This window comes from Pelophylax lessonae (genome assembly GCF_965119305.1).
Source record: "Pelophylax lessonae genome assembly, chromosome: 12".
In the NCBI taxonomy this organism is placed as follows: Eukaryota; Metazoa; Chordata; class Amphibia; order Anura; family Ranidae; genus Pelophylax; species Pelophylax lessonae.
The window spans coordinates 43,227,554-43,252,054 of NC_138779.1; the positions used below are offsets into that span (position 1 = coordinate 43,227,554).

Sequence of the window (24,501 nt, forward strand, 5' to 3'; positions counted from 1 at the left end):
GTATGAGGAAAGAGTCACCAAGTCACCAATAGTGTAGCAGGTTTTTATTAGTGGAAAAAAGAAGTGCACTGAATGGAAATTTTGGTGCCAAAACCCAAAATGCAGGATGCACTTAGCCGAAAACCAAAACAAAAAAGAACAGTTTTTAAAATAATTTAATAATATATATATAATTGTATTATATTTAACTTTTTAATTTATTGTTGGCCATTATTGGCACCTTTAGTGCAAGAAAAGCTCAATAAAAATGTATCTGTTTAAATTCTATGTATGTCTTCACACTGGTTCCTTGCACTTCCGTCATTGTGGTGTTAAAAACTTGCTTGCTGAATTTTTGGTCAGTAAAAAAAAAAACAGCACCAAAAACGCACCTCCATGTTGAAATGCATCGGAAATGCATCAATAATGCAACAAGAATGCATAAATAACGCACCCGTGTTACGTTTTTGATGCGGTTTTTTGAGTCACAAGACCTATGAAAAACAAACATAAGCACAGTAAAATGTGGTAAAATGATGGCAAAATTGCAGCTTATTCGCATTAAAATTACGGCAAAAATGCAGCAAATTCTTGGTTAAATTGTGACAAAAGCTCAGCGAATTTGCTGTAAAATTGCCGCAAAATCGCTTGCGTTTTCTGCACCTTTTTCTGCAAAATGCCAATAACACTATTTTCAGCCGATATGTTTTATATTCCTTTTTTATATTTTTTTCCTGAAAGTTAGCGTTTTAATATGTTTTAGCGGCCAAAATTTTGAGGCACAGTAGAAAAAGTTAAAATACAAACCTTATGCACTCAAAGACATTGTTGGTGTTGGTGTTAAGCACTAAAACAACATCCATGTAAAAGTTATCAGTTCCCAATCCAGTCCACACCAGAGCTGCTGACATGAGCACAGTGAAACCGAGGCAGGAATCCAAGCAAGCAACCGGTCACTGGAGATCTGTCAGGAAGCTGTCAACCATCCAGGGTGCTGTGACAAACCAGAACGTGTTTCGGAGGCCAAACCTCGCCTCCTTCATGAGCCAAACTCCAGACCCTGGGGCTGCACAGATATGAGGAGTAGGGATGATCGAACGGTTCAGGTCGACCATCGGTTCGACCCGAACATTGACTGTTCGAGGTTCGGCCAAATTCCGAACTTTTTGCTGAAAATGTTCGGAATTCGGCAACCAGAACCGACCAAAATGCAATGGGACAGGAAATGAGCTTTAAAAGCCCGTAATTGGACCAGAACCATCAGTAAAAGCCAATTGAGGGGGCAGGAGAATGCTAGGAATGTGATTGGAGTGACTAGGGGGTCCAGAGGCCAATCATTAGTGAATACACCCACCAGTATATAAGATAGCCCCGCCAAATTCCAAGCATTGTAATACAGGGACGTGGAAGAGAGTGGAAGCAGTTCTGTTACTTCTGCGTCAAAAGTGTCATTTAGCAATTATTAGTGTGAGGAAAGGGATATCTAGTGTAGTTAGGGTACTATTTCCCACTATAGTTAGATTTAATATTCTAGTTTCTGTAGGGAAAGTGTTAAGTGTAAGGGGACCGTAGTGTAGTGTAGGGTGAACTGACACTGACTGCTATGGCAGGGTGACAAAACCCTTCCATTTCAGGGTGACCGCTATAGAGAAAAGATCGTTTCTCTTAGGACACTTATAGAACTGGGATATGGCTTCGCCCCTGTCACCCTGCTTTTTGCTGCAGGCGTTTATTGGGCATTTTTTGGGCGTCTTTGGAGGCAGGCAAAACATCTGAACTTCTGCATAGGGGTATATATACACACACACTTATATGTATTTATACACATACACACATAAACGGCAGCTACAAAAACGCCCAGGTGTATTTTTTTTGGGCATTTTTTTTTACACTCTGTTGGATAGCATGTAATGACAGTTTTTTTTATAGTCTTGAGTTTAACCAGTTCAGCTCTTTGAACGTACTATGTATGTCTAAAGAGTGAACCTTTAATCAATCCCCTAGCAGCTATCAGCTTGTGCGGCTTTTGTAATGCGGCACCTCCATAGCTGCCCATCGCCTTAACAGAACCGGCAGCGAGGTGCCTCCCCCAATCCCGTCAGTGCCCACCCCTCCTCCAATGGTTCCCAGGCTCTCCCGCTCTTGCCGGAGCCCGGAAACAAAACCACCGGCTAGTGGAGGGAGAGCTCTGTGAGACCGAGGCAAATCCATGCCTCAATTTTACATGCAAAACTATGAAACGGGAAGTGTATTATTTCCTGGCCAGTACAGCCAGGGGACACATCTTGCCAAGCTGATCTGAGCTTGGTTAGATGATGTGAAAGACAGGGGAGACATTAGTCTACAAAGAGTACCTGTCATCTGCCCAATGCTATCACATAGGGGTTTATTACCCCTTGTGATAGCAATCAAGTAAAAATAAATTAAAAAAAAAAAAGAAAAAGTTTGAAAAAATAAAATTATAATAAAATATATTAAAATTAAAAAAACAATTGATGTAACCCCTGTTGCCCCACACACCTGCGCAAACACAAACACAAGACCAGGGTGTGTATGAGTAAGTAAACTGCAGTCGTACCACACATGTGGCATATCGCCACAAACGTCAGGGTGAAAACAATAATTCTGTTAAACAAGAGCTCCTAGTGAACTCTAAACTGATGAGCTGTAAAGGTTTTAAAGCGTCACCTAAGTTGGTTTTTTAGGCACCATCGTTTTTGGCGATATTGCGGGCGCATTCAATTTTAAGACTTGGAATGTTTGGTATCTATTTACTTGATGCAACCTCATCTTTTATTGTTTAACCAAAATGCACTAAAATTCCTTTTATATTCTTTTTTTTACATTTTTTTTCCTGAAAATTTGCGTTTAATATGCAGTTGCGGAAATATCATGTGACAAAAAAATTTGCAACTATCACCTTTTTATTCTACAGGGCCTCTGCTTTCAGAAAATATATAATGATCTGGGGTTTAAGTAATTTTATCGCCAGAAAATTGCTCTTGAGCCAAACTGGTTAATAACACATTAGGTCGAGCTGTCGCCCTATATTGCTGTTGGTATATCTAGAAAAGATTGTACAATCAGATTGTTACGTGTATGACAGGTAAGAGGCAGGACCAGCATGGTGTATGTCAACCAACTGGATTCCTGACCTCAAGAACCAGGTGCAAATTAGAGAAATCCAGGAAGAATTGGATTTCACAGACAACACCGTAATATCTGCATCTGATTACAGATCCCACTGTCCATCAGAATGGAGCGCTGATCAGGAAGTAATGTGCACACCGATGAATTGTGTTCTCCCCAGGTAGCCCATCTATTGCGAGGACATGGGTACATTGACTATATTTTGGAAGCCACATAAGAGTGAAATTGGAAGGGTTGGCTGCTGCTTGCCTTCACAGCACTTTATGTATTATGCATCGGATTTCTCGATACAGCTTATTTGCTTATGTATAAGTTCTTCGGAGCAGCTGGCATGGCGTCCTGAGCACCCGCGGGCTCTGATTCTTGTCACTCACCTAGCAACTCATGAATCCCTGACAATCGTTAGCAGGCCTAGAAGGCGTTGTAAGAAGGCTAGGATGGTGAGCACACTGTGGAGGGTCAGAGAGAGAAGAGAATGAAGGATGGAGGGCAAACAGGGTGCCAGATAAAGGAAGACACAGTACACCGCGACCACCCCCACAAAACCTTGCAAGCTTTTTAAAGCAATCTGTACAGAATCTCGCTGTGCATTTCACAGTCTCAGCCCCCCCACCTTTTTCCTTGCTCATCTTTTGTCCATGAAATTAATGAGAAAGAAATAGATATACAATGGAAAGATGGCAATCTCTAGCATGAAACAAAAAGCGCAGAGCGAGCAGTGAGGGTTAACGAAACAGTGGTGAGCTGAGCTGGCACCGCTGAACGCTGGCCACTTAAACAAAGCGCCATCATTATTTTTATGGGCCAGTTAATTGCCGTGCTGGCGTGTTCAGTGCAGTGACTGTTATTTATGAAATCTGCCGGTTTGGAGGCGGATTAGGGCCAGGAGAGAGGCCATCTTTGTATTGCTTCAAGTTGGGGTTTTTACATCCACAATGAACATTGTAGCGCTCACTGGGAACACTGAGGAGACTGCTACATTGATCACACAGGGAGTTCATGATTGGTCCATCTCTGGCAGAGGCAGATCTGAGGTGAAGAGGGGCATCATAGAACGGACCTCCATTCCCTGGGGTTGGATATGCTGGTGAAGCATCTCCCATTGTGCCATACAGTGACCCTCATTTACAGAAAACACGTGGGGCTGCCACTGCTGATCTTCTGAAAATGCTACTTGCCTGGCTGTCCCTATCTGCGTCACATGCAAGAATACAGACAGTATAGTAAAGTCAGAACTATGCCTAATTATTCTGGGTCAGTGACTCAGAGAATATTGAAGCCGCAACGCCAGCCTTTAACATAAGCTGGACCATTCCTCAGATGTCAACAAAATTGTAGGGATTGGATGGATGTACAAATAGTATTGAAGAATGTAAAAGTCTTACCTTTCCTGGGGAAAATGCTGCTCCAGACTACTTTAGGTGCTGGTAATTTGACCAAAAACTTTGACATTCAGTCATATAATCTCTGCTGATTATGAAACCCATCAAACTACTCATTTGTTTGTTCAGCAGAGAACATCTGACTGAATGCCTAGGGTTTTCATGTGAGCAGTACTGGAGGGAGCAATGTGTAAGGGGTTAGCAGCAACTGAAGAGCCCCAATGTGTGCTACAAACATGGCACAAAAAAAAAATTGTATATATATATATATATATATATATATATATATATATATATAAAATGACTGCTGGATGAATTTCCATATAGTGGGATAAGTACGTAAGCACAAAATCAGGAGATCATCAGATTGTTTGTGCTGGCTATCAGAGCTAAATGCTGGGTGTTTCCTCTCTCGCTGCTTATAAACTGATTTAGTTGCCATTCTCCTTTGGGGTCTCCAGGAAATATTTTGAAGATATTCTCAACTGTGATGCCACAAAGGAAAGTGCAATAATTTATCGTAACCAATCAGAATGGGATAAACTGCGACTGCACGCTATCAGTCACCAAATCTTACCAATCCAACCGTACATTGCATATTACATCACAATGGTCAGTCATGGAGGTATTGCGGCACTGCCAGCCTGGTGGCTTCTGGCTCAGATCTGTGTGGCCTTCCATGAGTCTGGGCCTCTGTACAGTGAACACTGGGAGGCTATATAAGGGGTTCAGAGACTCATTAATTGTGTCTGTCAAATGTAGAAGTGTCACATATCTCCGCACCCCTCCAGAGATGACCATGTGATCGGGTGTTATGCTCTCATTGCAGTCTTCGGACTCCTCACATCTATGTCGCCTGTGTGCGTCTGCTCCCTTTATAGAATCTATTAGCTCGCTTTGCAAAAGAAAAGAGCAGATTAAATCTTTACACAGCAGAGGAAATGGCAGCTCTGCAGGACGCAGAAAAATTCCCCCAGAACTTTCCCTTATCTACGTGGGCCACGCTGCAGCCAAAATCAATGCAGCTTTCACTGTCGCCCCAAATCGCCAGCATCCGCCTCCCTCCCCCTTCCACCTCCACAGCTTCCATGCAAAGCTGCTATGACCAGGTAATTAAGCTGCAAACAATGGCCGGGGAGCTGGAGATTAGCGCTGCTCTGGATGGAGAGGAAACTTATTTCCAGCTAACAAAGACCAAGCTGATTAGAAGAAGCCACACAATCAAGCAAGCAGATATGGGGGATAAACAGACAGGAGGCCGCTAGCATTACTCCATGTGACCTTCCCCCCCTGGCATGGACAATACTTTATATGAAGTATCTGACTCCTTCCACTGAGAAAGAGCTGCTTATAAGATTAACATGCAATGAAAGAAGCGGCGATTGTCCATTGCTTATCCCCGCCAACTGCATGATAGGAATATATAGTAACGTACACCAGGAGTCACTCAGGGAATACTGGGGATCACAAAGGGAACACTGGGGGCCACAGAGGAGGCACCAAAGGAACATTAAGGATCACAAAGGGAACACTGGGGTTCGAGAGGGAATAATGGAGGTCACAGATGGTGCACAAGGGAGGGAAAAACAGGGTCACACAGGGTGCATAGGAGGTCACAGAGGGAACACTGGTGTAATAGAGTGAACACTTGAGGTCAAAGAGGGAACACTGGGGATCGTGGTGGGAACGGGGGCCACAGAGGGTGCATAGAAGGTCACAGAGGGAACACTGGTGTAATAGAGTGAACACTGGAGGTCACAGAGGGAACACTGGGGATCGTGGTGGGAACAATGGGGGCCACAGAGGGTGCATAGGAGGTCACAGAGGGAAGACTGTGGATCATAGAGGGAAAAATTGGGGTGAGAGAGGTTGCACAGGAGTTCACAGAGGGAACACTGGTGTGATAGCGTGAACACTGGAGGCCAAGGAGGAAACACTGGTGTGATAGAGTGAACAATGGTATGATAGAGTGAACACTGGAGGTCACATTGGGGATCACAGAGGGTACACTGGTGTGAAATAGTGAACACTGGGTGTCACGGGGGAACAATGGGGATCACAGAGGGAACAATGGGGGTCATAGAGGGAACACTGGGGGTCACAGAGGAAGCACTGGGGGTCACAGAAGGAGCACTGGGGGTCACAGAGGGAGCACTGGTGTGAAGGAGTGAACCCTTGGGGTAACAGGAGGAACTCTGGGGCTCACAGAGGGAACAATGGGGTCTCAAAGGGAACACTGGGGGCCACAGAGGAGGCACCAAAGGAACATTAAGGATCACAAATGGAACACTGGGGTTCGAGAGGGAATAATGGAGGTCACAGATGGTGCACAAGGGAGGGAAAAACAGGGTCACACAGGGTGCATTGGGGATCACAGAGGGAACACTGGTGTGAAAGAGTGAACACTTGGGGTCACAGGGGGAACACTGGGGATCACAGAGGGAACAATGGGGGTCACCGAGGGGGCATAGGAGGTCACAGAGAGAACACGGGTATTATTGAGTCAACACTAGGGGTTACAGAAAAAACACTAGGGGGTTGATTTAAAAAAGGCAAATCCACGCTGCACTACAAGTGCACTGCAAGTACACTTGGAAGTGCAGTTGATGTAGATCTAAGGGGAAGATCTAAATTGAGGGGAAGCGCTGCTGATTTCTATCATTCAATCATGTGCAAGCAAAAATGCTGTTTTTTATTTTCCTTGCAGATCTGCAGTGACTGCACTTTCAAGTGCACTTTCAAGTGCACTATGCGTCACAGAGGGAGCACTGGGCATCACAGAGGGTGCAGTTGGGCCCAGGAATATATAAGGCATACACTGCTACCCCTGAAAATCCTGCCAATATAAAAGCCTGGTGGTCTTTGAAAGATGAACTGACCTATGGTGCTGTTGGGGCTGTCATACACCCACACACAGGAATTATGCTACAGACTGCAGGTTTTGATCTTAAAAGATCCATTTCCATTATCTAATGCATGGTGGTGCATTGCATTTTAACTTGCAGTATTCGCCTATTAAGGTGTGTTGTGCTGGGGCAGCATGCTGAATGGGCTGACAATGCAACACATATTTTAATGCTAAAACACATTTGGTGTGATATACTGCAATCCATTCATTAGTCTGAATGGGTCCTAAATAAACAAAAGCTGCCCAAATAATGTCACTGTGAGGTTTGGGGACAAATGTCATCTGCCATTCAACAACTTCCATCGTTACACCATTTATGATAACTCAGAAACTAGCTGGTCATCTAATTAGCACATGGTCAGTTACAAATAGTCATTGTATTTAGCAGGCAGCTTTAGCATGGCGTTTTCGTGTGTTTTTTTACCGCGATTTTCAGGCGTTTTTTTTTCAGGTGTTTTTGGAGGCAGGCATTGACATCTATCAAAAATGCTGGTAATCAGCCCAAAAAGAAGCTCATGTACTTTTTTCAGCTACAGGCGTTTTGCTTCAGACGTTAAAATGCTCAGATCTGAACAGGGGCCATTTAAATGAATGGGTGTTTTGGAACGTTTTTTCTTTAGCGTTTTTGGAGCTGAAAAACACTCAAAAACGCCCAGGTGTGAATAGAGCCTTAGGCTACATTCACATGTCAGCGTATCGATCGCGGGCAGAATCAACGCGATTCTGCCCGCGATCCAGAAATCATTGCAAATTGCGGGACGCCTGTGCGTTGCCCGTGATTTGCAATAGCACCCCAAATGCTGTGCGATGTTCCCGCGATTTGCGCCTGCCGAATCGCGGTAACATCGCGCAAAAAAAAATCGCGGGACGCATGACGCCTCAAAGAAGCTCTTGTACCTTTTTTGGGCGTCCGGCGCAAATCGCGGCAACATCGCACAGCGTTTGGGGTGCTATTGCAAATCACGGGCAACGCACAGGCATCCCGCGATTTGCAATGATTTCCGGATCGCGGGCAGAATTGCAGTGATTCTGCCCGCGATCGATACGCTGACATGTGAATGAAGCCTTAGATCAAAGGAATGAACTTCCTGCTGTAAGGGAGAGCAGTTTAACCTGTTAAAAACCCAGACTTTTTCTGAAAATTGCTGCTTACAAATTAAAATCAGTATTTTTTGCTATAAAATTAATTTGAACCTCCAAACATTATATATATTTTTTTAGCAGCGACCCTAGAGAATAAAATGGCAATTGTTGCATTCTTTTATTATGTCACACTGTATTTGCGCAGAAGTCTTTCAAACGCAGTTTTTGGGGGGAAAAATACACTTTAATGAATTTTAAAGAAACTAAATGGTAAAGTTAGCCCAATTTTTTTGTATAATGTAAAAGATGATGTTACACCGAGTATCGGGAGAGAATCGTGATCTTTATTCTAAGCAAAGAAATTGTGATTCTCATTTTAGCCAGAATCGTGCAGCTCTAAAAGGAAGCATCCGCAGATGCCAGCACATCCACCTTATAAAATTTGGTAAAGGTGTGAACAGACGACCAGGTAGCCGTCTTGCAACCTGAAGCACAGACGCCTGTATGGCGAAAAGACCTGATCCTTAATTGAATAAGCCTGCACCACCGTCTGTCCGATCCATCTGGAAACAGTCACAGCAGATGCAGTCAGCCCTCACGAAAAGACTCATGGTGCCACCAGTTCACCTGCCAGAGGGTCGTAGGAGCGGGCCACAACCTCTGCACTATCCCGCAGATGCGACGCCAACAGATCCACAGCTAGAGTGCCCCAACGAAGGCACAACTGCTGGTACACCTCCGGGTGAAGGGACCATTCCCCTGCATCCAAGACCCGTCGACTGAGGCAATCTGCCTTCCAATTTTACACACCTGGGAGGGAACAGCGGAGAGAGCTAAAAAAAAAGGCGTTCAGGCCAAGGAAGAATGCCTGTCACTTCCAAGACCGCAAGGACACCCTTGGTGAATGACATAAGCCACAGTCGTGGCCTAGTCCGATTGAATGCACAATGGACAGCTCAGGTGCCCGGTCCAGTGAACCAGGCAAAGCCGGATCGCTCTCGGCTCCAGGATATTGATCGGTAACCTGGATCCTCCAGGGACCATACTCCCTAAGCAGAGAACCTGCCGAGGACTCCTCCCCACCCAGACAGGCTTGCATCCCCAGTGACAATTGTCCAGTAAAAAGGGAAGGAAGGATTCCAGATCAAGACTCCCTGGTCACCCGGCTCACCTCAAAAAGGCAACTTCTAGCAGCCTCTTAGGCACCCCAGGGGAACGTCGCAGATGGTCCCATCCTTCATGAGCATGCTAGCAAATTAAGCTGCTCCGGACGGCATGTTCGCTGGCCAGGTGGGGTGACCACTAGATCTAGTTTATTCAGCCCGTTGCCTAGATCCGGCATAGTTGCTTGAAGTTCGCCCAAGAAAAAATTCCAGAGAAAAAGCTAGCTAATAAAAAATCATCTACATAAAAAATACTTTTTATACCAGGACCAAAGATCCCAGAAAGGAACTAGGTCCTTACTCCTGACTAGGCAGATTAAAACTGACATCCTATGCAGGAAGAGAGGGGGTGTACCCTCCGGGACTGCCCATAGGGATAGCCAGAACTTTTTTTCTGCCTGGTGTCCTACTCCTGTAGGGGGCAGTATAACCAATGAACTATAGAGAAACTATATTTCTGTCTATGTGAAATCCTATTCAAGCCATATATATGCACAGGTGCAACTCATATGACTACCCAGATTCAAAGGTGTCATGGCCAGACTGATATTATCATCAAGCCAAGACGAAATCGGTGTACCTTACTGCACTGCTGGTAGAAAAAGGGGGGCATATCAACAGTTAAAGTGTATGTAAACCCAATATTTCATATTCCGGATATGTGCCTGCTATATCATGTACTTCTATGGAAAGGTATCCTGACCTCATTGTATTGCTTCCTTTGTGTGAAACCCCTTCTGTTCCTGTCAGTCCCTCTGCTTTCCGATTAAAAACTGACCACACTAGGGATTAGAGCAAATCTGTTCAGTTCTCTAGCTGTGCTGAGAACTTAGTCTGTTTTCCTCCAATGATCAGACTTGTCCTGCTCTCCATTTATCAGCCTTGCCCTGACGCCACCCAACCTCATACCCCCCCCCCCCCACACACACACACACATCTATTTACTGGGAACATCAGTGTACTGTTGTTTCTCCAGCCCCAGATCCTATGCAGCTGAGAACAGAGGGAATGTGATCCCCTAAAAGAGCCCACACATTTCCCCAACCCAAAATATAGCTGTTAGATCCTGAATATTGCCAAATGCATGGCAGGTCAAACCAGTGAGAACAGTCAGGGAATTGTAGTTCTCTCAGAAAATATTGACATTGGGCCAAGATAAGTCCCTCATCCTCACTAGTACTGCAGTACTGCTCTTGTCACATGACCCTCCTCTATATCAAAAACAGCATTAAGCCTACAATGGGTGTAATTGTGAATATTTTGCCTTTGTGATTACATGCCTTGGCAGTTAGTGTTCCCAGAACACTGATTTACCAGCAGCAAGGTGAAAGCTTATAGTGTGCAGCCCACTGTACTCCAACCACAGCCAGATAAAAATCAGAAGACTCCAACAGGCAGCTCCATATCTGCTGTAAGGGGTCATCCACACAATGAGAATACCGGACGAATGATTATTGTTTTTTAATTTTTTTTCATGCTAGTCTCATATCGAAAATGAAGAGGTTACTCAATTTACTAAATTTCTCGTACGAGGGAATACAACTTCAGAAGTGATGTAATGTATTGTATTGTATTGGTTTTGTCGGACGAAAACTGTGCTGATTAACCACTTTACCACCGGAGGATTTTGCTGTCTTACGTCTGGGCCACTTTTTGCGATTCGGCACTGTGCGACTTTAACTGACAATTGTGCGGTCATACAACGCCGTACCCAAACTCAATGTACGTCCTTTTTTTCCCCACAAACAGAGCTTTCTTTTGGTGGTATTTGATTACCTGTGCGATTTTTACTTTTTGCGCTATAAACAAAAAAAGAGTGACAATTTTGAAAAAATAACAATATTTTTCACATTTTTTATATGAAATTCCCCCCTAAAAAAATGTGAAAATCAAAATTTTTTATTTTTTTAGGCCAATTTGTTTTCTGCTACATATTTTTGGAAAAAAAAAATCGCAATAAGCGTATTTTGATTGGTTTGCGCAAAAGTTATTGCGTTTACTAACTAAGGGAAAGATTTCTGACATTTTTGGTGTTTTTTTTTTTTTAACGAGTAATGGCGGCGATCTGCAATTTTTTTTTGGCGGGACTGCGACATTGTGGCGGACAGATCGGACCCTTGACTGACATTTTTCACACTTTTGGGGGTACCAGTGACATTACTACAGTAATCAGTGCTATAAATATGCACTGTTACTGTAAAAATGACACTGGCAGGGAAGGGGTTAATTTTATTGGAGAGGGAGGGGTTAATGTGTTCCTGGTGCTTACTGACGTGTGTGGGGGGAGGTGACTGAGTGACACAGGGACAGATCGCATGTTCGGCTATGCTGAACCCTGCAATCTGACCCTGCCTGTCACTTAGGAGATCCGCCCGCTTTGTTTATACAAGCGGGCGGATCTCCAGACTCGATTCCCCGACGATCGGGGAAGAGCAGCGGCGTTCGCCACTGCTCCTCCCCTGGCCCAACTCCCGCTGTGACTGAATACAGCGGCAGTGAGCCTCCGGCGGCGCGCGGCGCCGAGAAGGGGGAGTGTCTGCCGACGTAGGTCTACGTCATCAGACCTACAAGAGCCACTTTGCCGCAGTAGAGCTCTAGTGAGCAGACGGCAAGTGGTTAAACAAAAATTGTATGATCTGTTATCGTATAAGAGAAATTTTCCTGTTTGTCCCATCAGATAACTTCAAGTGAACTGTTGTGATCGGCTCTCGAAAGCTGTGTACTAACAATCAGATTACCGCACAACTGCTTCAAAAGCGGTATTTTTTTGTACCATTTTCTGATCGTGTGTACTAGGCTTAAGTGTATCATGGCCTGGGGCCAGGCTTTGATGGAATCAGTCAATCAGGTGCCTGTGAAACAGGTTGAGGTAACAGGAAAAGTGATTGGTGGGATATATGTTCCTCCATGGATTCTTAGATTTGCAATCTAAGGTAATGCCAGCAATGATTTCTTTGTAAAGAAAGATATATCTTTACCCTGTATTAGTAAAGTCAGTTCCATTTGTGGGACAGACTCCTAATTCCTTGGACTGCAGTTTAATGTTTTCTTTCTAGGTCTGGATTAAGGCAGCTGGTCCTAGATCTCAGAGAGAGTGTGTATGTCTCCATGTGAGGAGGCAACTAGGAGCAGGGCTGCTTATCCCTGAAACTTGGATACCAATGTTTGCTTTGTAAAGGACAATTACCTTAAAAAAAGGACTACAGTGAGGCTCAGTAGAGCAGAAGTTTACTCTTCTTTGTTTTATGGCAAGGAGCCTGTTTCCTCTGTTATGAACAAGTGGATTAAACTTGTGGATTAAATATGAGGTTTTTCCTAAAGAAACTGAGTTTGTCCCTGCATTGAGTCTGATCCGTTTGAGTCTGATCCCCCTACATATTGGTGGCTTGGAGCGGGCATAAGACCCAGAAACTGTACCTCTTGTAGCGGCTTTGTTAAAAAAAAGCCAGTACTCTTAAAAAGACAGTACACTAAAAAAAAAAAAAAATCTCTGGTGCTAGTAAAGAGTGGGGATAATGCAAGAACTAATTAAACAGCTGGTGCAAGCATGCACAGAGTAACATGAAACTAACCGTTTGTTTGCGGCTGCTACCCAAGTGGCCATGCAAGAGCAGAAAGAGTTAAATAAGCTCATACAGAGTCAGATACAGTTCCTGACTGACAATGTTGCAGATATACGCAAGCGAGTGCAGGCTGCACTACAAAAAATGACGACTAAGGATAACCTGGAGGCTTTCCTCACGGTATTTGAGAGGGTGGCAGAGAGAGAAGGGCTTCCCCAGGACCAGTGGGCTGAAGTCCTTGCCCCCTTTTGACCCCTTTTGAGATTAATAGAAGGCCTATTTTAAGAGGAGTGCTGCTGAGGCCCGCCTTGGACCTCAACAACTGAGATTCTGGCCCACCTTGGGGTAACAATTGCCTTGAGAGACCAGGCAATTTAAAGTGGACCAACCTGCAAGGTCCCAGATGTATAACCTCATTTAACTCACATGGATGTGGTTACTACTGGAGGTCGCCACCCCAGCCCAGATCATGGAGAGAGTGGTAGTGGGCCACTTTGTGAGAACCTTTCCAAATCCAATAAAGCGGTTTGCTGGAAGGGCAGATTCTAAAGATGCCAATGACTTGTGTACTGAGGACTTTCTCCAGGGTGTAGCACCCAAATAATCATTCTCTAAGAAACAGAAGCCCACCAACCTGGGAAAAAGCGTTCCCGCCCTAAAGTGGGGAAAAAGGGAGGTAAATGAGATTGAGGACACTGATGCAAAAGGCGTGAAGAGGCCCAATCACCAAAGGGGAACCTGACCAGGAAACTATAGTGTACCTAGCACCCAGTTGTCCACTGAACTAGGAACCTGTGGATTACAGTTTTGACCCAGAAAAGCTCTTTTGTTGCTAATCCAGGATGAACCCCACAACAGCCAGGCAGCACGAGAAACAAATTTGTGTTGTTAAAGTAGACAGTTGCCAGATGACTGCCTTGCTTGACTCTGGCAGTCTAGTCAGTCAGTCTGGTGAACTCCCACAAGTTGCAGTGACAGCTAATGGGGTTTTTTTGTATTCGTGGGGACACAAAGTGCTACCCCACAGCCATTGTGTCTATCAAATCTCCTTGTGGCACCAGGGGCTATAGTAGGAGTGGTCCTAAATCTAATGTAGACCGCTGTCCTTGGGCGGGATTTCCCTTTTTTTCTGGGATTTATGGGAAAATGTGGGAGCATGGCCCCCAGCTGGATCAGACTCCTGCTCACTGGAACTGCTGGAGGAGCAGAATGAGGAGAAAGAGTCTCCAAATTTTCCCCTGGAGGTCCTTGCAGGTGACACAGAGAACCACCTGGGAAAAGTGTGGCATGGCCCAGCTTAGGGACCCCACTTTAGTCAGGGAACAGGTTAAAGTGGTATATGGGCTACCCCAAGAGCCAGGGGAGGAGGCTATATTCCCACATTTTTCCATGAAAAATGACCTGTTATACAGAGTGAATGATATACAGGGATAGAGACTGCAACAGTTGCTAGTACCTCAACCTCATAGACGCATGGTACTAGACTTGGCAAGTTCTCAAGTTCAAGGGGGACTTCTGGGTGTGGGTAAAACTAAAGAAAGAGTATTGCAACAGTTTTATTGGCTAGGCTTACACAAAGATGTCAAATTGTATTGTGAGTCATGCCCAGTTTGTCAGCTCACTGCTCTGGTCTCACATTTCTGGAGTCCTCTGGTACCCTTACCCATCATTGAGGTGCCCTTTGACAGGATTGCCATGGATATCGTAGGTTCCTTGGTTAAGTCCGCTAGGGGGCACCAGTATATCCTGGTGTTTTGGACTATGCTACCCGGTACCAATAGGCAATCCCATTATGGAACCCTCAGCTAAGAGTATTGCTAAAAAGCTTTCTCTTATATTTTCACATGTGGGTATTCCTCGGAGGCTGTTAACTGACCAGGGCATACCCTTCATGTCAAAGGTCACTAAAGAATTGTGTAAACTGTTGAAAATGAATCACTTACACACTTCTGTGTACCACCCGCAAATGGATGGTCTATTGGAAGATTTCAACAAAACCTTGAAAGGAATGTTAAAGCGAGTGGTAGCAGCAGATGGTACGGACTGGGACTGCCCCTTGCCCTACCTCATGTTTGCTGTGCAGGATGTATCACAAGCCTCCACCGGCTTATCCCCTTTTCAGTTGCTCTATAGCCGACATCCGAGGGGCCCTTTTGGATATAATAAAAGAGACCTGGGAACAAGAGACAACCCCACTCAAAAGTGTAGTGGAGCATATTGCTCAAATGCAAGACCGGATTGGAAAAGTCATGCCCATTGTTAAATCCCATTTGCAACAGGCTCAGGCTAGAGTCTATAACCTATTCAGCCAAGATCCAAAAATGTAACCCCGGTGACAAAAGTCTTGTGCTGGTACCTACGGTGGAGAGTACATTTCTAGTGAAATGGCAAGGGCCAAACAAGGTTTGTAGAATGGGGGGGGGGGGGAGTTAACTATAGAGTACACCAGCCTGGCAAAAGGAAGCCCTATCAAATCTACCATGTCAATTTATTGAAACCCTGGAAAAACAGGGAATCCCTTATGGTCAAAACACCCTTGGCCATGACTACTACCCCAGGTCCTTCTACTACTTCCACTGTCAGTAAGCCAAAAACAAGAGACCAAGGAATTTCTGCTAAGAAATAGGGAGTTCTTTTCCGATCTTCCAGGGGGTAGCTTCAATGAGAAAGCATGCTATTGTGACCGAGCCAGGGGTGAAAGTTAACTTAAAACCCTTCTGCTACCCAGAAGCTCGGCGCCAAGTAGTCTCAGAGGAAATAAGGAGGATGTTGGATCTCAATGTAATAGAAGAATACCATAGTGAGTGGTGTAGTCCACTCGTCCTTATTTCCAAGCCGGATGGCAGCACCTGATTTTGTAACGATTTCCAAAAGCTAAATGAGTTGTCAGAATTTGATGCTTATCCAATACCCAGGGTAGATGTGCTAATTGAGCGTCTGGGACATGCTCGATATATCACCACCCTGGATTTTACAAAGGGGTATTGGTAAATACCACTTCTGGATCATGCTAAGGAGAAGACAGTATTTTCTACTGCTGAGAGCACTGGCAGTAAGAGAGGGTGCCATTTGGCTTACATGGGGCATCGGCCACTTTTCAGCGGATGACCAAGACCCCTCAATTAAAAACAGGTGAGGGCCTTTTTGGGGTTAACAGGCTATTATAGAATGTTTGTCCCAATTTTGCTACATTGGCTGCTCCACTTACAGTTCTTACCAAAGGCAGTGAAATCCTCAGGGATAACTTGAACCCCAGAAGCTGAGAAAGCTTTCCAGGACCTAAAGACAGTCCTGTGTAATAGCCCTATCTTAATTGCCCCAGTTTTTACACAGAAATTTGTAGTGCAGACAGATGCGTCAGAAATGGAATTAGGTGCAATGTTGTCCCAAGTGGTGAGGGGGAAGGAACACCCCATAGGACTCCTAAGTAGAAAATTGACCCTGCTGAAAAAAGATACGCTATTGTGGAACGTGAACAACTTGCCACATCATTGGTGTCAGTGGGAGGAATGGTGCCACATCATTGGTGTCAGTGGGAAGAAGGGTGCCCCGTCATTGGTGTCAGTGGGAGAAATGGTGCCACATCATTGGTGTCAGTGGAAGGAATGGTGCCACATCATTGGTGTCAGTGGGAGGAAACGTGCCACATCATTTTTGTCAGTGGGAGGAATGGTGCCACATCATTGGTGTCTGTTGAAAGAATACTGCATAGTTGGAGGAATAGAGCCCCATTGATGGTGTCAGTGGGAGGAATAGAGCCCCATTGATGGTGTCAGTGGGAGGAATAGAGCCCCATTGATGGTGTCAATGGGAGGAATGGTGCCCCATTGATGTTGTCAGTGGGAGGAATGGTGCCCCATCATTGGTGTCAGTGAGAGGAATGGTGCCACGTCATTGGTGTCAGTGGGAAGAAGGGTGTCCCGTCATTGGTGTCAGTGGGAGGAATGGTGCCACATCCTTGGTGTCAGTGGGGGGAATGATGCCACATCATTGGTGTCCGTGGGAGGAATGGTGCCACATCATTGGTGTGTGTTGAAAGAAAACTGCAGAGCCAGATAAAGGCAAAAAAAGGGCCTTATCTGGCCCCCGGGCCTCAGTTTGGAGACCACCACTTTAGACCAAGTTATTTGCCTAGTGTGGAACACAAGATATGGGCATGGCAGATTCCACCATTTTCTTTGTGACTGGTGTAGAAAACTGAACAGGACAGGTGCCATGTTGTCCATAATAACCAGGGGTCTTTTCCTTCTGGATATTAGGTCTTAACGATGTCCCATAAATTTAGACAAGTTGCTGCTGTACATTATTATTACTGCTCTCTGCCTGATCTATCCATGTGTGCCCATAAGTCTGTCGCAAACTTTGTCACAAACCAAAGTGCTTTACATTAGGCAGGGCTGAGCGCCAGAGAGTGAGAAAGAGGAGGTCCGCCACATTTTCTGACCCTTTAGATAAATCAAGAGTCATTGAGGGCTGATTTTGTGACACACCACTATAATCATCCGGATCGGAGGACATCGTATCTCACCACTGCCACCACGACACAAGGTGACATTACTTCATAATGGATCACTAAGGAAGGAGAAACAACGTCCGCCTCCAGACCCCATGAGCATCATTGAAGAATTGTAGCTTGACAACTTTAAAGAGCAGATTTCCCGCCACCTTTTTGGAAGCTCAGATTTACATCTTCAAGACACCACTCAATCAATGCTAAAATTAGTGCTGACATTGTGATGATGTCATACCCACCCACTCCCTCATTGGTGCCTATTTCAGATCGACTCTTCTTTCACGTACATAAAGCTGTGCAGTGTAAAACTAGCCAGACAGATCTGCTCAGCGTGTAAATTTATTTATTTATTACAGGTACTTCTATAGCTCCGTCACTTTACGCAGTGCTTTACATATATATAGCACATTCACATAAGTCCCTGCCGTCAAGGACCTTACAATCTAAGGTCCCTGACTCACGTTCATACATACACATACTGGGAGCAATTTAGACAGGAGCCAACTAACCTCCCAGCATGTCTTTGGAGTATGGGAGGAAACCCACACAGGCACAGGGAGAACATGCAAACTCCAGGCAGGTAGTGTTGTGATGGTTGAGATTCGAAACGGTGACCCTAGTTCTGCTAGGCAGAAGTGCTAACCACTTAGCCACTATGCAATATGTGGAAACGGGTTAACTGATAAGGTGTAACTGAAACATATCAGATATGATGTCACAGATTCTTCAAGGCATGTATGCATCAGAAATAAGGTCTGTGCACACCTGTGCTACTTCAAGAGCCTGTGCATGCATAAGAAACAAAATGTCATCACTTTTTTCAGTTACAATACAAGAGAGATTAAGTGCTAAATTCTCCCCCTGCAGTTCGAAGCACAGACAAACCCCATACACCTGGCCCATCATCAGCAACCAAGATCACCAACTGTGCAACATCAAAAGAGCAGACCAGCTTACCTTGGACGATGAGGTGTACACGGGAGGTTTTGGGGTGATTGTCTGTCTGGACTGAGCAGGTGTATGGTCCCTCGTCATAGATGTCCACATTCTGGATTTCGATGCTGTAAAGGGTCTTAGTGTTGGCTATCAGAACCACACGGGGGTCTATGGACCACTTGTCGTTGCCGGTGTATAAAATGGTGCTGCGGTTCAGCCAGGCCACTCGCGTCACTCGATTGTCCACCGCGCACCTGTGGAGACAGGAGGGAGAATGAGTGAGAATGTATGATGGAGAGTCCTTACCATGGACAAAGCGCAGAACACACAACTGAGCCAGGCCACAAAATATATCTCACTGAGCAGTTTATGCAGGTCATCCGACATATCAACAGTGGAGGAACATAGGACAGCATGATGGACAACACAAACTATTATACAATTTACAATGTAACTGACTTTGTTACACATTATTCATCTACACCCTACTACTGGCAGTTACATGATAATACCAAGATGGAGTAATGATCACATTGAGCTTCACCTCTCGTCTTTGCAAGAAAAACTGTCTGTGCTGCCACAACAGCCAAATTCTTTCCTATATGTTTGTGGCCGGGGTGGAAAATTAAATGATTAATCTGAATGGTTGCTACAGGCAGCACACACAGTTCTCCTGACAGTCACAGAAATATTCAGTCTCTGATTCCTGTACTGCTGACACCCATTGATCAGCCTCCAACTACCACAGGCATTTTGTTGCCATCATATACTGAACAACACTGTGAATAATACTGAGCAAAGTAACCGTTTCATGAAGACTGTTCAAAGTTCCATGTAGTTAAAATATTGTAAAATAATAAAGGTTCAGTTAAACACTTACAGTGGGATGACACACTCAGAGATGTACCCTACCAAGTGCTGCAAGTGTTTAGCCGATCCGCCACTATTCTTCTAAAATGTCAGTGCTGTGTGCAGTCTATAGAGCGATGGTGTGTTTGAAGGGTAACCCCACGGGTTGGGAAGGGGGGGGGGGGGGGTGGGGTACTTGTTACTCTTACTTACTTATTAGTATATAGTTGGTCTCTGTTATTATAAATAGGAACCTATCTGTGCCTTAAGTCCACGGCGACAGTTGTTGAGTGGTCGCCAATTGTGTTTGGTTTTGTTTTTGTAATATCAAAAATACCAATACAAAAAATGTACCCCCCCCCCCAAAAAAAAAAGAAAAGGGTGACTCCCCTTTTGTGGGGAAAAAAATTAGCAAATAAAAAAAAAAAATTGTGTATACAATTGCTCCACAAGTCATATTGTAATTACATGTTTTTAAAAATTACTTTTCATTTTCAGTCTGCAGCGCTGTAATTTTCTGTAAAATGCAATGCAATATGGCTACCTGGAGGTGTTCTGTATGCAGATTGCGTACAGGACACCACCAAAAATGTCAGTTCCTACTTGTTTAATTGGCTAACTGATTTTCCCAGAAGTCAAGGTTTGAGCACCCCCTGCAACAAAAAACTGGATTTTTGTAAGAACTTACTGTAAAATCTTTTTCTCTGAAGTCCATTGACAGACGCAGCTCTTATGCTTCTTAGACCTTTGGGTTATGCTGCCCCCTACAGGAGTAGTACTAGGTAGGAAAAAAAAAAAACTGTTTAACACACCTACAGGGGCTGTCCCTATAGGCATAACCCCACACACCCTGCTCCAGCATACCAGTTTTGTTGCAAGCTGTGATAAGAAGACACAAACCATCCCCATATCAGAGGGGCAGGTGCTGGGTCTGTCAATTGACGATAGAGAAAACTGGATTTTTGGAAGAACTTACCGTAAAATCCTTTTCTCTGAAGCCCTTATGCTTCTTAGACTATTGGGACGTCCCAAAGCAGTGTAGGCATGAGGGGTGGGAAGAACACAAACCAAATAGTTAACGTAAACTCCAAAGGCTAAACTTAGCCAACTGGGTAACATGAAGCTTATCCAGAAACAACAGGAGCTCACGAATGAAAGAAAACCCCCCTAAAGAGAAACAAACGAGTCTCTTTAAACAGCAGCCTGCAAAACCTGGCAGCCAAAGGATGCATCCGAAGATGCCAACAAATCTACCTCTTAGAATTTTGTAATTGTGATATACGACCAAGTCACCGCCTTACAAACGTGCACTACTGAGGCCTGATGGCGAAAAGCCCAAGAGGCACTCAGCGCTCTAGTAGAATGCGCCTTCACGGGGAAAGGAGGAACCTGACCCTTCAATGAATAAGCCTGAATAACCGTCTGCCTAATCCATCTGGATATAGTCGCAGCAGACACACCCAAACCTTTACAAGATCCCTCGGTAAGGACAAAAAAGCATCTGATCTCCTAAAAGACTCAGTGACCGTCAGGTAAACCCTGATCGCCCGAACCACATCCAGAGTGCAAAGCAATTTCCTTGGGATGCTTAGGACAGAGTGAAGGCAACACAATGTCTTCATTAGATGGAAATCAGACACCACCTTAGGGAGAAAAAATGGATTTTTGTAAAATCTTACCGTAAAATCCTTTTCTCTTAGCTCATTGACAGACGTAGTCCTCGGTGATACACCACCTTCGGGTTATGTTGCCTCCACAGGAGCAGGACTAGACAGGAAATTAAAAAGCTCTGGCCACACCCCAGGGGCAGTCCCAGAGGGTATATCCTCTCTCTCTCTCTGCCTCAGCAAATCAGTTATGTGAAAAAGCAGTCTTTAGAGATTTTAACCCAACTCAAAAAAACAGAGGGGCGGGGACTACGTCTGTCAATGAGCTAAGAGAAAAGGATTTTACGGTAAGATTTTACAAAAATCCATTTTTCTCTAGCGCTCATTGACAGACGTAGTCCTCGGTGATACACCACCTTCGGGACGTCCCAGAGCAGTATCACAACTGAGGGGTGGGAAAATGGAAATCAAATCCGAATCTAGAAGGCCCAACCGGTGCCAACTAGAAGTTTACAATGCTCATCCTTAATGATGAGACTCAACAAAAAAAGAGAAAACAATTTTTTTTTTTTTTTTTTTTTCAAACAGAAAAAAACCCTCGAGGTAGACCCCCGGTCTCCTCAAATTGCGGCCTGCAAAACCTTTTGGCCAAATGAGGCATCCGCCGATGCCGTCACATCAATTTTATAGAACTTTGTAAAGGTATGTACCGACGACCAGGTGGCCGCCTTACATACCTGGACCACTGACGCCTGATGGCGAAAGGCCCAGGAAGTACTGAGCGCTCGAGTGGAGTGCGCCCTAACAGGGAACGGAGGACTCTGACCCTTAATAGAATAAGCCTGTACCACCGTTTGTCTAATCCATTTGGCAATGGTCGCGGCAGATGCAGGCAAACCCTTTCTGGGGCCATCCGTGATCACAAAAAGTGAATCCGTCTTACGGAATGATTCCGTAGCTTTCAGGTATACCCTGATTGCCCGAACCACATCTAAGGAATGCATCGCATGTTCCCGATGATGCTTGGGCTGAGGACACAAGGAAGGTAGTACAATATCTTCATTCAGATGAAAATCTGAAACCACCTTGGGAAGAAAAGATGGCTTAGGATGAAGTACTACCTTATCCCTATGAATCACTAGGTATGGGGACTGGCATGATAATGCAGCCAGTTCTGACACCCTGCGAGCAGAAGTAATAGCCACCAAGAAGGCCACTTTCTGGGATAAAGTAAGCAAGGGAATCTCCCTGATGTTTTCAAAAGGAGGTTTCTGTAGAACCGACAAAACCAAATTAAGATCCCAAGGCGGTAAGGGCGCGCGGACTGGAGGAGCCAGGTGCCGCACCCCCTGGATGAAATTCCGCACCAAGGATTTGGTAGCTAAAGGCTTCTGAAAGAAGATTGCTAATGCTGAAACTTGACCCTTGATGGTGCTCAAGGCTAGCTTCTGCTCAACCCCTTGTTGCAAAAAGGCCAATATTCGAGACACCGAATAGGTACGTGGAGGAAATCCTAAAGATTCGCACCACGCAATATAAGTTTTCCATGTGTGATAATAGACTTTGCTGGAAGTCGCTTTCCTTGCTTTAATAAGGGTAGGAATGACTGAAGCTGACAAACCTCTGTCCTTCAGTACTTGGGTCTCAATGGCCAGGCCATTAAACCCAGCGACTGTAAAGCATGATGGTAAATTGGTCCTTGAGACCACAGACACTCCCTGAGACGAAGTTCTCACGGAACGTCTACGACTAACATGTCCAAGTCGGCCAGGCCGGCTTGAGGAGGCCAGCCTAGAATTTCTAGGACCACTGGCGCTGATTGGATCTGAACCAGGCGTCCCTAGAGGTATCTGGCCCCGACCATCCGAGAAAGTCTGGTCGTTTTCTGTTCCCACACATTTATCAGATACCTGATAGTTATCAGGAAAGGTGATCTTTTCTGGTTGAACCTCAGGGACCGAAGTCACCCGACTAGAGGCTACTTGGCCTATCTGGTCAACCAGATCCGATTCCTGTGAGGTATCGGGACTAATCTTAGGAAAAGGTAAAGGAAAAGGAAAAGATCTATTCAGGGAACGGTAATTACCGCTTCCTGTAGTACTTAAATGTTGGAAGGGAAGAATCGCACCGGTAGTAGTGGTTGATGCTCGATCTAATGTCCTGAATACCGGTGAAAACGTCCCCCCACCCTGAAACCGGGTGGGGGCGCACCTTCAGGCTGTGTACTCCTTTGCTTCGGGTTTGGCTGGGTTGGTCCTCTGCTTGTCCGACCAGCCCTTCTTGAACCCTCCTGGAGGAGTCTTGCCTTTCCCGCTAGTACCAGCCGGGCGCCCTTTATGGGCGGTAAAGAAAGGTCCTCGCTTGTTGCGAGGTCCCTTAGCTTTAGCAGCCTGTGGCAAAAAAGTGCTCTTGCCCCCAGTGGCATCCTTAATGATTTCATCTAGGTTGGCCCCAAATAGACGATTCCCCTGAAAGGGGAGATTTGTCAAGGTCTTCTTGGAACCTAGGTCAGCTGACCAGCATTTTAACCACAGCACACGTCTGAGGATCACCGCTGTCTTAGATGCATGCCCTAATAAGGGAGTAGTGTCCAAGGCTGCGTCACAGATAAACTGTAGCCCTTGTATAATCTGTTCCATCAAATCAGATGTCTCCTGGGGAATATCTTTTCCCCTAAGATCTTGGCGTACCATTTTCGCCCATTCCGTAAGTGTCTGGGAAACTAGACCAATAACAATTACTGGTCTAAAAGCTGACCCTATCAGAGAGAAGATGGTGCGGGACTCTGCTTCCATCTTTCGATCCACCGGATCCTTAAAGGACGAAGTGTCCTCCACTGGAATAACCGTGGCTTTATTCAGCCTGGAAATAGGCGGATCCACGACTGGTGGTACCGTCCATTTCTTAATGATGGATTCCTCAAACGGATAGCGTCTAGCAATACGCTTGGAAATAGTAAAGGTACGTTTAGAATGCTCCCATTCTCCTTTAATCTGATTACCGAAACATTTAGGTACAGGAAAAGCCTTCATCGTCTTGATGGGCTTATTAGTACCAAAAGGAATCTCTGTTTCAGTTGCCTCTGCCGGTAAAGCCTCAAGTTTTAAGGTTTCCTGCACTGCCACAACTAGTGCGTCCACCAATGCTTCTTCCTGAATAATAGCAGGAGAAGAAGCGTCCTCCTCACTGTCTGAGGGGGCTTTACCTGGGATAACAGCCCTTGCAGAGGAACCTGCAACTGCCGTGACCACCTCTGAATCTGAGTCAGAGGTGTCAGATGGTATAGGGGTAGGCGGGGGTCGCTTCCTTGACCCCCGTCCCTGACAGGCCGCCTCCACCCGAGCCACCATAGACTCCAAAATTGCTGT

General features: G+C 45.2%; 1 protein-coding gene across 5 annotated transcripts in view; it reads right to left on the reverse strand.

The window, feature by feature from the left end:
- The window catches only part of NTM (neurotrimin), a 1,087,393-nt gene that overhangs the window by 184,584 nt on the left and 878,308 nt on the right, over window positions 1-24,501 (reverse strand). For all 5 annotated transcript variants that reach the window (XM_082273444.1, XM_082273446.1, XM_082273445.1 and 2 more), the window contains one exon: window positions 18,699-18,931. In XM_082273444.1, coding sequence (XP_082129570.1) covers window positions 18,699-18,931 — 233 coding nt within the window. The remainder of the gene's footprint in view (window positions 1-18,698; window positions 18,932-24,501) is intronic.